General features: G+C 41.8%; 1 protein-coding gene across 2 annotated transcripts in view; it reads right to left on the reverse strand.

Moving 5' to 3' along the window:
* Positions 1-15,703, reverse strand: part of LOC121288568 (uncharacterized protein C16orf52 homolog B) — a 105,893-nt gene that overhangs the window by 19,637 nt on the left and 70,553 nt on the right. For both annotated transcript variants that reach the window (XR_005945375.1, XM_041207171.1), the window contains exon 2: positions 6,096-6,308. Coding sequence is in view for 1 of the 2 variants with exons in the window: in XM_041207171.1 (XP_041063105.1) it covers positions 6,096-6,308 (213 nt within the window). In the remaining variant the exon portion in view is untranslated. The remainder of the gene's footprint in view (positions 1-6,095; positions 6,309-15,703) is intronic.

A 15,703-nucleotide genomic window follows, 5' to 3' on the forward strand; every position in this document is an offset into this window, starting at 1 on the left:
AGCAGCCGTAGCTTTGAGTGCTGCATCTGGATTGCATATTTATGAGAAGGCTACAGATGTGACAGAAGGGTAAGTGAAATGGATTGCTCGGGATGGTATTTGGAGTGGGGTTTTTTAAAACAGGAACTGTCTTGAAATGATGGTTAGAAAGGTAAACAGCCTTGCCATCATCAAAAATTGAATTACAAAGAATTTTTAATTTAAGTACATATATGATGTTTTTTTTAAAAACACAGTAGCGAATCACAATGACATGAGCACTGGCACAGAGAATTTATCATTAATAGGTACTGTAAAGACATTTTTGTAAGAATTGTGCCTCTGGGAAAACAGTTTGCCTGCTTTATATTAGAGCATGTCAGTGGGGACTGGAATACCACTGACAGTGCACTACCAAGTGAAAAAGGACCCAAGATAATTGAATTAATGTCAAGAATTAATGATACCATCATTAACCCCAGGATGCCTTAGTTACGTAGCTTGTAATTGATGTCAGAGTGCTAGAAATATAAATGAAGGCTCCAGACAACTCTACTGTAAATCATACCTCAACATTGTATAAAGCAGATGTTTAGTATTTCTGTAATTTTAACAAGTTTTCAACTATTTACATAATTAGTCCTTGTAATAATTTGTTATTGCCATATCAAAATGCAAGAGGTCATTGGTCATCTGACAAAACCATGTCACTGCCTGTATTATGATCGACCGACAGCCCCATCTTTGAAAAAAGTAGGGGTGTTGGTCTTGGCTCAGTGGCAATGCTGTTAACAGGGGGTGCAGCAGCAGAGAAATTATGTTATGCATGCTGTGGAATTACTGATGTTTGGAATTGGGCACTATGGCAGTAATTTAGTCTAGTGTGGTCTTGACAAGTCAGGACAGCAATTTATGAATGGCGTCTCAAGTCCAAGATTAAAATACAGCCTCATACTGTCATTTTAATAGGGAATACAAACTTAAAACATACAGTTCATCAATTTAGTATATAATTGTAGACAATATCTGAAAGACAGAGAAGTTTTCTCAAATCAGAAGTTTGTGTCATTCACTGCTGGTTTAAAGTATTGCTCTCAACTCTAAAAGTTAGCATTCAGGTGCTGCAGTTGGTCGCTGTCCTATCACTCATTCTTTCCCAGTCTTTTCCTGGGTCACTTTTCTATGACTCAAACATTTCTAATCACTTTCTGCTGGAGCTTCCAGTCACTCACTCTCCCTCCTACACTTGGTCTTTCCTTTCAATGTTTGCAGTTTCTTCTCCATTTTATAAAAAAAATTCTACAAAAATTTTGTTTTTAAAACTTGAGTAAAACTTCTTACTTTGAAATCAAAGCAGCACATATACTTGTAAATATGATCCATAAACAGTTTTTCTAATCTTTTCTTGGTGTGCACAGTTTCTTTAAAATGTGGTTTGTTTATACAATGACATGCTTTACATTCTATTGCAATGTGTTCCAACAGTGTAATTTTGTCACTAAGCCTCCAACACCATTTGATAATTTTTCCTGCATTTGCTTTCTCTTGTTAATAAATCTTTAAAGCAAAATCAGCTCTTAGAACACACTTCAAGTTTAAGCTGCCGTTTCCTGACTGGCAAGTGGCATTGCTGCAGAACATATCCACCAAAAACATGTTTGCAAACAGTAAAATGTCATTTTAATCAGGTAGCTTCTTCACAATGAAAACAATCTGGGCTCCAAATTTAAATAGGTTCAATTTGAATCAAAAATGTTTCTTCAGTCACAATAGCAGCAATTCAGAAAAACTTCAAAAATGGAGACACTATGATTCTCATGGTTAAACCGCTGTTTGTGATACACAAATACCTATTAAGGATAAATACTGTAAAATAAAGCAGAATTTTCAGATTTTTTTCAATTCATTTTTTGTTGAACTAACATTCTTCATCCGCCCTCACGCCTTCTCCTCCCTCCCAGAAACATGATAGGGTCCCCCTTGTCCTCACTTATCACCCCACCAGCCTCCGCATTCAAAGGATCATCCTCTGCCATTTCCACCAGCTCCAGCATGATGCCACCACCAAACACATCTTCCCTTCACCCCCCCTGTCAGCATTCCGTAGGGATCGTTCCCTCCAGGACACCCTGGTCCACTTCTCCATCACTCCCTACTCCTCAACCCCCTCCTATGGCACCACCCCATGCCCACGCAAAAGATGTAACACCTGCCCCTTCACTTCCTCTCTCCTCACCGTCCAAGGGCCCAAACACTCCTTTCAAGTGAAGCAGCATTTCACTTGCATTTCCCCCAACTTAGTCTACTGCATTCGTTGCTCCCAATGTGGTCTCCTCTACATTGGAGAGACCAAACGTAAACTGGGTGACCGCTTTGCAGAACACCTGCAGTCTGTCTGCAAGAATGACCCAAAGCTCCCTGTCGCTTGCCATTTAAACACTCCACCCTGCTCTCTTGCCCACATGTCTGTCCTTGGCTTGCTGCATTGTTCCAGTGAAGCCCAACGCAAACTGGAGGAACAACACCTCATCTTCCGACTAGGCACTTTACAGCCTTCCGGACTGAATATTGAATTCAACAACTTTAGGTCTTGAGCTCCCTCCTCCATCCCCACCCCCTTTCTGTTTCTTCCCCCTTCCTTTTGTTTTTTCCAATAAATTATATAGATTTTTCTTTTCCCACCTGTTTCCATTATTTTTAAATATTTTTAAATCTTTTATGCTCCCCCCACCCCCACTAGAGCTATACCTTGAGTGCCCTACCATCCATTCTTAATTAGCACATTCGTTTAGATAATATCACCAACACCTATGTGTTCTTCTGTTCTGTTGTCTGTGACATCTTTTGATGATCTGCTTCTATCACTGCTTGTTTGTCCCTACAACCACACCACCCCCCTCCGCTTCTCTCCCCCCACCCAAACCACCCCCACACCTTAAACCAGCTTATATTTCACCCCTTCCTTGGATTCATCTAGTTCTGTTGAAGTGTCATGAGGACTCGAAACATCAACTCTTTTCTTCTCCGCCGATGCTGCCAGACCTGCTGAGTTTTTCCAGGTAATTCTGTTTTTGTTTTGGATTTCCAGCATCCGCAGTTTTTTTGTTTTTATTTTTACAACATTCTTCATAGTTTTTCAGTACAACAGACAATAAGACTCTTCTTTCCCCCACTTCCAACTTTTGCTATTCCTGGAAGTGCAAGAAGCACCCTCACCTGAATGGTTGTTGGGCTTTGATGTACGACCATGAAAGGCATCATTGCCTTTCTCGTCTTACATCCACATTCATGTCCGATTCATCAGGGTTAATGAGGGTCGTAACTCTGCTAATTTGTTTGCCTGCCTGCCCTTGCCTAGGGGCATGAAGCCCAAATGTAATAACCAATTGTTGCTGTACTGGAATCTGCTCCTCAGCATGTAATGGTGGGCAAACCAAGATAGTCAGGCCAAGTTAATTGAAGAACTATAATGAACTTTAAATCGTTTTGCTATCTATCAGATAGGACACTGACATAAGCATGACGCAAGGTCATTCACCTCATCTGAATATTATGTATGACAAGGGTTATGTATTAAATCTACTCCAGTCTAACGAGAAGGGCAAGTGACCATGAGAAATAGGTCCCAAATCTTCCCTCCCCTCCCCAAGGGTATCTAGCAGAACTGTACAGTTCATCCAATCTTACATCCACATTGTTCAACTCTGACAAGCAGCATTCCACAGATGCAACCATGATCTGAACAGCACAAAAGCCATTGTTCCACACAGCATTTGAACTAAAAACAAAAAAACTGCGGATGCTGGAAATCCAAAACAAAAACAGAATTACCTGGAAAAACTCAGCAGGTCTGGCAGCATCGGCGGAGAAGAAAAGAGTTGACGTTTCGTGTCCTCATGACCCTTCGACAGAACACTGTCGAAGGGTCATGAGGACTCGAAACGTCAAATCTTTTCTTCTCCGCCGATGCTGCCAGACCTGCTGAGTTTTTCCAGGTAATTCAGCATTTGAACTGTTTCTTCAATATTTTACAAGTGTTTTTTTCTTAAAACAGCCAAATGATACATTGGTTGTGCTTGCTGAATGGTTTTCTACATTCCATCAGATTGTACTCGTGCTCTCTAGTTCCGCAATCACAGCTGGAAGCTAAATAGATTGCTTACTCCAGAATTCTGGAATCAGTTGGTCACCTTTTGAAAATGTTTACATAGTGCGGTGAAAGGGCAAGCAGATATTCTGTGCATGAATTCCCTGCACTTGTCAGGCTGACCTACTCATACAACAATTGTTAATCACCAAATATATGAAATCTTTGTTTACATTTTTAACCCTCACTTTTTCCACTCAATGTCATCCATCTTTTAACTGAAAGGATCCAGCAGCCTAGTTTGCCGTCTTCCATTTAGCCCCAAATTCTGCTCCACAAGTGGCCTACAAGAGACATTTACCTACAGATTAGATGTGCTTCTATTTTCCATTCTCAGTCTGTTATGCTAAGTGGCTCGTCTATTAGGCTGCTAAGAGCTTGTTATTAAAAGAAATCAGAATAAAAGTTACGATAGGGATTGCACACTTCCAGTCAAGGATCAATGTTCTAACCTACATTCCCTGAGCTAGGCAGTCAGATTTCTATATTTATTGACCTATTAGCATGTTATTTCCATTGCTGCATTACTAGAAAAAGGCACTTTCTGTAATAATGGCATTATACTGTAAGTAGCTGACACTGTCAGAAGGCTAGGACAGGGAGATAGCTTGAAAGAAATGCAGAACTTACTGGTCAAAAAAAGGATTGATTTTTCTTTTAAGAAAGTCAGGATGAGAGCGGAAAGATTCTAACAAGTGGTTATGCTTAAAAACTGTATTTTTCAGCTAAAGTTATCACCTAAAAGTAAACATCAGGTGCCAAAACCATCCCAGGGCATGGTCTAAAAGGACTTTTTCAAAATTCAGACCAAACAAAGGTGTGGTCCTCATATGCCCTTTAATGATTTAAAATACAAATTTCAAGGAACCCTCGTTCAAGCTTGCTCACAGAACCTGTTGTACCAGAGAACAGACTGGATCATTTACCAGTGTTGGCTCCATGTCAATTCAACAAAATTGCTGTCACTTTGGGATTTACTTCTGTACAGCACACTTTTTGTCTGACCTGTTTGTATAGGTATAAACTTCACAGAAATAGCTTCTACATTTCTTGTTTTTAAACATTCAAATATTCCAGGCTCGTCTGAAGTTGCAAATGGCACTACATAAATGCAGGTTTTCTTTTTCCTTTAATACTTAAATCAACAATAATTATTTTGTTGGTTCTCACAAGATTTGCAAAAACTAGATTTCGCAGCTGTGCAAATACTTCTCTTCACCTTTCCTCCTCCCAACTCTTTGGTTCTAGTTTCGACATAAATTGACCAACAGCAGCCAAACCTCAAATTACTTGAGCATAAAGAAAAATTTTATAAACCATTATTAAATCCTTTATAATCCACTAATCCAAGGGGATTTTTTTTTAATTGAAGCATTCATCAGGATAAGAACATTGATGCTTGGCCAAAGAATGCCATCTGTAAATTACAATTTGCAGTAGATTGTACCTCTTGTGCTGTCATGTCAAAAACTGCACAATTGTTTGCAGTCCATTCTTAGTCGGGATATAATTAATTCACTGCACAAAGAGATTAATTCACATTTATTAACCTCAACAGAGAATTCTGTGTCTAAACAGCCCCATTACAGGCTGATGAGAGCTAGGTTGCTCAGAAATACTGTTAGCATTTTGTGCTTGTTGCTAATAGCAGGCCAGTGAAAGCGAGAAACCTATAGACCAGGGCTGTTTCAGGGATAACTTTCACTGGGAAGGGAGTCTGTTTAGTAAATAAATTTGGCCAATATCATAAATTTAATCATGCTAGCACGAAAGATTGTACCTTCAACAATTTGTCACGCCTGACAGCAGCAAAATAATGATCATACTGTTGTTGTAGTCACTCCTGTAAGTTTGGGGTGCTCAAACATTCCACTTGCACTCTAACTGAGATTCTGGGAAACCTAAGCTGTTCACAATGTGCAAGTTTCAAGAGTTTGGGAGTTTAAAAATGAAATCAAAAAGAACTTACTTCCAGCGAAGGCTATCCAGCGGGCATATTTGGTGGTTTCTCTTCGCCAATGTGAAGCCACCAGCAAACCACATGTTACCGTTAATGAAATAATGCCCAGAATAATGAAAAACAGTGTTGTGACCCATTCGGGTGGAAGACGTGGAGGGACACATGTTCGGTCACGACCATGGATGGTTTGACACTGACGGACGAGGCCAACTGTCAGAGCACCTGTGGGAGCAAATAAAAGAGACAAAACAAATTACCCTTCAGTTTGTATATAATACAACACTCTGTTCACTTAATATAAACCTACAAACAAGCTCATACCAACTCTCTGGAGATTTAAGGTAGTAGCATCTCTACATGGACATATTCACACAACCCAACAAACAGAGGGATAGTATACAAAATATATCACTTCAGTAAGTGTCTCCTGTGGTATACTCCCACATTTGCCTCCATTATGAATCCAGTTTCATGAACTACATCTTGTAATTAGAAACCAGATACAACACACAAAGCCTGGTCAGATGGACTGAGATACAAACCCACATGGAAAGTCTACTCTCCAGTGGAAAAAAATATTAATTTGCTCAGAAAGCCTCAAATCACAGAAGCAAAACTGAAATATTATACAAGTTAACCAATTTTCTACTGCAGGAATGGTCTTGCCTTCTGCTTTGAATGCAAATCACACCATATATTAATGAGGGCAAAATAAAAGTAGAGCTTTGTCTCTTGTAAGAGTTCAGAGACACAAGGAATCACAATATCTACATTTAGTTGCAACATCTCATTATACACAAGGCCTGACTGTAGCTTATTTGAAAGTGGCAGCCACGCACTAAATTGATAGAAAGAAGGAAGCTCAAAATTGGTTGCACTTGGGAGAATGTGTTGTATGACAAGGTTGAGCTAACATCCAGAAGGTGAATACATGTTTTAATATCTTTCCAATAACTGAATCATGTCAGGATAACGTAGAGGTGGTAAGAGACAAACTAATTTAAGAGGACAAAAGCAAAATAATGTGGACACAGGTAATCTGAAACATAGACAGAAAATGCTGGAAATACCCAGCAGGTCAGGTAGCATCTGTGGAGAGAGAAACAATTAATATTTCAGGTCGATAATCTTTCATTTCTGATGAAAGATCATTAACCTGAAATATTAACTCTGTTTCTCTCTCCACAGCTGCTGCCTAAGCTGCTGAGTATTTCCAGCATTTTCTAATCTTAAAGACAGCGAATGTTTGATTCCAAGTTGCCGCACCAAGACAACGGTGCTTTGCCTGTGAAGTGCTTCACAAAGCTGCCCTGAAGACTGTGATCCACAGTCTTTACCAAGGTTGTTCGTATTGATAAGATAGATGTCCCTAACAACATTCGGACTAAGTGTTGTCAATAGGATGGGAAAAAATACCACGTAAGCCAATACAATTTAACACTGCGCTCTTAAATCATCATATCAGACTGCTACCAGCACAAGTGACAGACATGTTATAATCAGTCCTTCACCAGAACGTAATACAACTCAAAGTGCTCTCTCTTGGTGTGACCAAAATTGGAAGGGGCAGAATCACAAATGATACTGTTGCTCATGTTTCAAGTGGGCTTCTAGATTGGAATATTTCAATGCTCTCATAGTTGACCTCCCATTTTCCATCTTACATAAGCTTCAGATCAACCAAAACTCTGCTGCCCATTTCCTGACTCAAACCAAAGAGTTGTCCTTAAAATCTGTAATATCATAATTACACATTTGTGACATGGGCCGGGGTTTTCCGGTCCTAACCAGACCATGAAATTCCCACCAAAAGTCAACTGATTTTTTGCTGGGTCACCGTGTTTTCCAAGGGCCCATTCAGCTTAACAGGTCTAAGCTGGTGTGTATATGCCACTTAAGTCTCCTCCCACCTCTCCCCATCTTAGCCTTCTTTTCTCCCTCCTGCTTATTCAGCTTCTCCCTGATCTAATAAAACACGATATCGCTAGCAAAAAGAAGTGCTTTCCAAAACAGTCTGAGTTCACCAAATCTGAAACCAAAGGATCCGATTTATCTGTACATTTGGGAAGATTAGCTGAAAAGTACATTTCTTATTCTCCTTTTCCTCTGTCCATGAATTTTTTTCCCTCTTTTTTTAACCGATTTCCCTTGTTTCTGAATTACAAAACGGAGAAGGTTGATTCTCCAGGAAGGTAATTGCTACCTGTCGGACAGCACATCTCTGTGGACATCAGGTAAGGCGAGAGCCAGCTTGATCTCTGGCCCCCTGAAGAAGCCAGCTTACACTGACTGTGGAGGCCACTTGGGCACATAATTGGATGGTCAGCTGTGGCTCAGTATGTAGTACACTCACCTCTGAGTCAGATGTTTGAGAACTCAGAAAACTCCAGAAACTTGAGCACAAAACCTAGGCTGACCACTACAGTACTGAAAAAATGCAGCATGGTCAGAGGTGCCAATTTTAAAACTTGACATTAAACCAGGACCTCAATATTCTCATTAAGATCCTAATAGATCCTGTGGCACTATTGCTAAGAAGATTTCCCCAGAGTTCTGGTTAATATTTACCCCCTCACTTAAAACAGATTATCTGGTTATCACTTTGCTGTTTGTGGGAGTTTTCTGGGGGCAAAGTGGCTTCCATGTTTCCTAAATTACAACAGTGAGAACACTTCAAAAGTACTTCATTGACTGTAAAATGCTTTTGAATGTCTTGGGTCATGAAAGGCACTATATCGTATAGAACCTCAGCATGAGTCAGGAATTGAGAGAAAAAGAACTGGTAGGGATTTAAAAAAAAAATCTGCATCATCAACATTTGCAGCCAGCCTGCTGCTCTCACTGCAGCTGCAAGCAACGTTGGTAGAACTGGCTTCAATGTGCAAGCTTCCAGTTGAAATTGTAGACTCACTGCGGAACAAACACAACAAAGGATGAGTAAGTGATGAATCGTGGACTGCATCATGCTCAAGTGCAAGAGGAGGACTGCTCATCTGCACACAATGGGCGGGATTTTGTGCACCCACCCACCGCCGGGATCTTTCGGTCCCGCCGCAGGTCAATGGATTTCTGGCTGGGGCACCAACTCGCCTGTGGCGGGTCCCGCCCGTGACGGGGCTGGAAAATCCCAGCTAATATCTCTTGCACTCTAACACCACCAATCAAATATCCTCCAATTAAATCAAAGAATGGATTTATCTCATCGTTTAGCCACACAGCATTCTGCGTTTATAACAACTTGGTTGCACTCCTCTAGTTAGCCAGCAAGAACAAGTCTAAAAAGGGACAGCTCACCCATTACATGTACCCTTGGTTGGCAGCAGTTAAAAGGGCATGGATAATGGTGGTCAGTCTATTATGTAGTGGTGACATTTTCTAAAGTATCAGTTGCCTTCAACCCTCGATATATTATGCTCATCAAAATGAGAGGTCAATGCTGGGGAACAAAAAGCCTTTTATTTTAGACTTCTCAGTGTGATAACAACTCCAGTATCAGAACTCCGAGATAGGGTTCAGCACAGGTTACATGCAGAGTATAGTTACCCATTCCACCCACCCTCCCACTATACCAATGTGGCCTCTCTCAATGGCTCATGCCGGCATCCTATGGCCTCATCAAGTAAGGGGCAACTAATGTTGAATTAAGGTCAGTTTTGGATTGAGGCTGTCCAAGTTCATTGGAAACAGAAGGACCCTCACCTTAGTATTCTGGTAGGCCCTCAATATATTTAAAAGGCTCTCAACATGATTTATTAGACAGGACCAGTTTTATGGCCACCAGGATATATTATAATTAATAGATTTTGATTAATAACATGGGTATACAGCTTGCAAGGCATCAGAATTCATGTATGATTCTCCAACTCATTGTTGTCACAAATCATCTCCTTAAACATTGTGATGAGAGCAAAGGGATCAAAAGAAACATTTTCAGATCAGGCAGCTGCCTAATTTAACAGAAAACCCCAACCGAGGAGGTTTAACCAGTGCTTGAACTGCAATGCCTTACAGCGATGTGAATCTTTAGCTGAGCATGCACATAGCCAGTCTTGTTCAGTTAATATAATTTCTGGTAAGCTGAGCAAATTAACATTAGCTTTTTTTTCATGCTTTTTAAAAGCAAAATCAGTGGGCACACAGAGCACTTTCCTAGACTATGAGATCCCAAACAAGCAAGAAACACACAGAGGAATAGAGAGATGAATCAGAATACCATCAAATGTGCTCCTTTGCGCCTTCTAGCTGCTCTGGGAATAAAATAGCCTACTGTGAGGCGACCAAAGCGGCAGTAGAAAAATTGTGGTTACATCACAGGAATAGTGGACAGAGAGGGAGAGAGAGAAAGAGATTGCGAAATTTCAACAGAGAATGCAAAATTTCAACAATGGCTAAACACTACTGAGTGTCTCCCCTTGTCCAGTCCCTTCCCATCTACATCCGTGATTCCTCTGACACCTTACGTCACATCAACAATTTCCAATTCCCTGGCCCCAACCGCTTCCTCTTCACCATGGACATCCAATCCCTCTACACCTCCATCCCCCACCAGGATGGTCTGAGGGCCCTTAGCTTCTTCCTCGAACAGAGGCCCGAACAATCCCCATCCACCACTACTCTCCTCCATCTGGCTGAACTTGTTCTCACACTGAACAATTTCTCCTTCAACTCCTCTCACTTCCTCCAAATAAAAGGTGTGGCTATGGGTACCTGCATGGGCCCCAGCTATGCCTGTCTCTTTATGGGGTATGTGGAACATTCCTTGTTCCAGTCCTACTCTGGCCACCTTCCACAACTCCTTCTCCGGTACATTGATGATTACTTCGGTGCTGCTTCATGCTTTCGTCGGGACTTGGAAAAATTTATTAATTTTGCTTCCAATCTCCACCCCTCCATCATTTTCACGTGGTCCATCTCTGACATTTCCTTTCCCTTCCTTGACCTCTCTGTCTCAATCTCTGTTGATAGACTGTCCACCAATATCCATTACAAGCCTACCGACTCCCACAGCTACCTCGACTACAGCTCCTCACACCCCACTTCCTGTAAGGACTCCATCCCATTCTCTCAGTTCCTTCGCATCTGTTGCATCTGTTCTGATGATGCTGCCTTCAAAAACAGTTCCTCTGACATGTCCTCCTTCTTCCTTAACCGAGGTTTTCCACCCATGGTCGTTGACAGGGCCCTCAACCGTGTCCGGCCCATCTCCCGCGCATCCGCCCTCACGCCTTCTCCTCCCTCCCAGAAACATGATAGGGTCCCCCTTGTCCTCACTTATCACCCCACCAGCCTCCGCATTCAAAGGATCATCCTCTGCCATTTCCGCCAACTCCAGCATGATGCCGCCACCAAACACATCTTCCCTTCACCCCCCCTGTCGGCATTCCGTAGGGATAGTTCCCTCCGGGACACCCTGGTCCACTTCTCCATCACTCCCTACTCCTCAACCCCCACCTATGGCACCTCCCCATGCCCACGCAAAAGATGTAACACCTGCCCCTTCACTTCCTCTCTCCTCACCGTCCAAGGGCTCAAACACTCCTTTCAAGTGAAGCAGCATTTCACTTGCATTTCCCCCAACTTAGTCTACTGTATTCGTTGCTCCCAATGCGGTCTCCTCTACACTGGAGAGACCAAACATAAACTGGGCGACCGCTTTGCAGAACACCTGCGGTCTGTCCGCAAGAATGACCCAAACCTCCCTGTCGCTTGCCATTTAAACACTCCACCCTGCTCTCTTGCCCACATGTCTGTCCTTGGCTTGCTGCATTGTTCCAGTGAAGCCCAACGCAAACTGGAGGAACAGCATCTTCCGACTAGGCACTTTACAGCCTTCCGGACTGAATATTGAATTCAACAACTTTAGGTCTTGAACTCCCTCCTCCATCCCCACACCCTTTCTGTTTCTTCCCCCTTCCTTTTGTTTTTTCCAATAATTTATATAGATTTTTCTTTTCCCACCTATTTCATTATTTTTAAATCTTTTATGCTCCCCCCACCCCCACTAGAGCTATACCTTGAGTGCCCTATCCGTTCTTAATTAGCAGATTCGTTTAGATAATATCACCAACTTCAACACCTGTGTTCTTTTGTTTGTGACATCCTTTGATGATCTGCTCCTATCACTGCTTGCTTGGCCCCTCCACACCAAACCAGCCCCCTCCACTTCTCTCCCCCCACCCCCCCCACCTTAAATTTTACCCCTCTCCTTGGATTCACATAGTTCTGTTGAAGGATCATGAGGACTCGAAACGTCAACTCTTTTCTTCTCCACTGATGCTGCCAGACCTGCTGAGTTTTTCCAGGTAATTCTGTTTTTGTTTTGGATTTCCAGCATCCGCAGTTTTTTGTTTTTAATCACAGTGTGACATATTGACAAAGAGGAATCAGAAAAAGGTACCATCTATGGTCTGCACAGGGAACCCAGCTGGAGTGGCAGTGGCGGTAACATTTGGGAGCTAAACCTAAGGACTGGAGAGGAGTGGTGGTGGTGGCTGGGTGGGGGGGGTGCATGTGTGTGTGGAGGGGGGAGGTACTTAACCAGTCAGAGTTCCTCTTCTTGCTGGTTATCCAACAACACCTGTAGAAAGAAAGTGAGCTTGCATCTTGGGGGAGAACAACTCTAAACCAAGTTGTGATGGCTATCTTCGCTCAATAGTCTTTCCTAGGCTCACGTACAAAGACTGGGGGGGCAGAGGGCAATACCAGAGGGCAGCAATCGCCCATGGAATGCTGGCTAGCATCAGTCACTGGTTTTTGAAGAATATGAATGAAAGGAAGAAAACGGGAGGAGAAATAAATAAGAAGTCGGTCGGGTGGGGGGGTGGGGGATGAGGGTAGAGATAAAGAGAGCAGGTCATTAAAATACCCACGGAAAAACACATTAAATACAATAATTTATTAGTGCCTCACATGTTTAATGAACTATTCAAACAAATGTCTAAACTGGGTAAGCCTTTATTTAGTCAGAGTTCTGCGGTAAATCCTTTCCTTCCACACGGCTGCTTAACTGGACCTGCATTGTGAATTACCATAGGAGGAATGAAAGTTTAGAACACACACACTAGGTCTCCATTATGTGAAGTACAATGGTTACAGTGTCCATGTGAAATATGTTCCGATTCATTAAAATTTTAAGCAACATTTTTGCTGTTGTTACAAATTCTGGAACTCATGAATTTATCAAATACAAATGAATCTGTTGTAAAAGTTGCTATAGAGCAAGCATGCCCAGTGTAGTAGCTTTCAGTTTCCTCTGTATATATTAGGATATAGCATGCCACGTAGGAACACGCTGCACTGAGCTGTTTACTCTGGCAGTTAGTGGCACAGTGATATTGGAACATTATATCTGAAAATGGGCTATGCTGAACGCCATCCTTCCACGGGGATCACAGGGAAAGAAAGCACAAAAATTACATTTTGAATGTCACTGATTTGACAAAGATCTTCTCTTCACCCTTCGACCCTAAGGTGCCACACTTTTGAGGATGTAACTATTCAGGTAGGTAAAGAGGAAGAAGTAGACGCTGTATACTTGGATTTCCAAAAGGCATTCGATAAGGGGCCAGACAAAAGATAAGGGAATTGCTGGGTAATATATTAGCATGAATAGAGGATTGGTTAATGGACAGGAAGCAAAGATTGAGGATAAACAGGGCATTTTCAAGTTGGCAAGATATAATTAGTGGAAGGCTGCAAGGAACAGTGCTGGGGCCTTAGCTATTTATAATCTATTTTAATAATTTAGAGAAAGGGACTGAGTTTTCTGACAATACAAAGCTTGGTGAGAATGTAAGCTGTGAGGAGAACACAAATAGGCTGCAAATAGATATAGACAGATTAAGTGAATGCAACAAGGTGGCAGATTAACTATAATATGGGGAAGTGTGAGGTTATTCACTTTAGTAGTCACTTTAGTAGTAAGAATAGGAAAGCAGTTTTTTTTTTACAAAAGGCATGAAACTTCTAAATGTCGAGGTTCAGAGGGACTCTGTTGTACTATTTCACAGAATGCAGAAAGTTAGCTTGTAAGTCCAGCAAGCATTTAGGATGGCAAACGGTATGTTGGCCTTTATTGCAAGGGGACTAGAGTACAAGAATAAGGAAGTCTTGCTATGATTGTACAGGGCTTTGGTAAGACCACACGTGAACTACTGTACACAGTTTTGGTCACGATATTTAAGGAAGGATACACTTGCATGGGGGGGAGCCATAGAGCAAGGGTTCACTGGATTGGTTCCTGGGATGAGAGGCTATTCTATGATGAGATGCTGAGTAAATTGGGTCTATGCTCTCTGGACTGAGATGATGAGAAATTTCTTCACTCAAAGGGTTGTGAATGCATTCTCTACCCCAGAGAGTTGTGTATGCTCTATCGTTGAATTATTTAAAGCTGAGTTAAATAGATTTTTGGGTCTCTATCAGAATCAAGGGATGTGGGGAATGGGCAAGAAGTGGAGTTGAGGCAGAAAACCATGGTCGAATTGAATGGCTGGGCAGGCTTGTGGGGCCATATGATTTCCTCCTGCTCCCATTTCTTAAGTTCTCTTATGCTCAGTACTTGTCCATTCAGAGCTGAGACAATGAGGGCAGGCTTTTCAACAAAAGGAGGAATCACTGCCAATGCCATTTCACTGTCTTCACCTGACCGCCACATATACCAGCACAGGTTATCAAAAAATGACTAGGTACCAGCATCTCCCTTTTTGGTCAACCGATTAAAAAGTATCCCCAGACCACCTGGCCAAGACATAAAATATGAATGGAGGTAGCTGGATGTTAGATCATGCAGTTTGAGTTGAACAACTGGCATTTAGAAGTCAAGTTTCCATAGGGTCAATAAAAAGGAGTTACAAAAGAGAAGTCGGGGAGACTTGAGATGGTGCAAACATCAAGTTTCTTCTTTTCACCCTGTCCAGAAGTGGAAGAGATGTCAATATGCCCAAGAGCAATACTCAAGTCTTGCATATGAACATAAACCTAATCACTGTCCATCAGTACATATTCCTTTAATCTTCTACTGTACTGCAATCATTTATGTGGAGGTATAAATCCTACACGACAGCTGCTTTCTCAAAGAAAAACAGAATTACCTGGAAAAACTCAGCAGGTCTGGCAGCATCGGTGGAGAAAAACAAAGTTGACGTTTTGAGCTGCCCTGCCATCTTGAATGATTTGTGCACATATACCCCCAGGACCCTCTGCTCCTTTAGAATTATACCCTTTAGTTTATAATTCCTCTTCTCATTCTGCCTACCAAAATGAATCACTTGACCATTCTCTGTATTAAATTTCATCTGCCACTTGTCCGCCCACTCCACCAGCCTAAGTTCTCTTGAAGTTTATCACTATCCTCCTCACAGTTAGCAATATTTCCAAGTTTTGTCATCTGCAAATTGTGAAATTATGCCCTGAATACCAAAGTCTAGATCATTAATAATGATCAAGAAAAGCAGTGGTCCTATCATTCACCCGTGGGAATCCCCACTATCTATTTTCCTCCAGTCCAGAAAACAATCATTTACCACTACTCTCTGTTTCCTGTCACTCCACCAATTCTGTAGCCATACTTTTTCTGTCTGTTTTATTCCATGGTTTCAACTTTGCTGACAAGTCTG

Source organism: Carcharodon carcharias, chromosome 15 (assembly GCF_017639515.1).
Source record: "Carcharodon carcharias isolate sCarCar2 chromosome 15, sCarCar2.pri, whole genome shotgun sequence".
In the NCBI taxonomy this organism is placed as follows: domain Eukaryota; kingdom Metazoa; phylum Chordata; class Chondrichthyes; order Lamniformes; family Lamnidae; genus Carcharodon; species Carcharodon carcharias.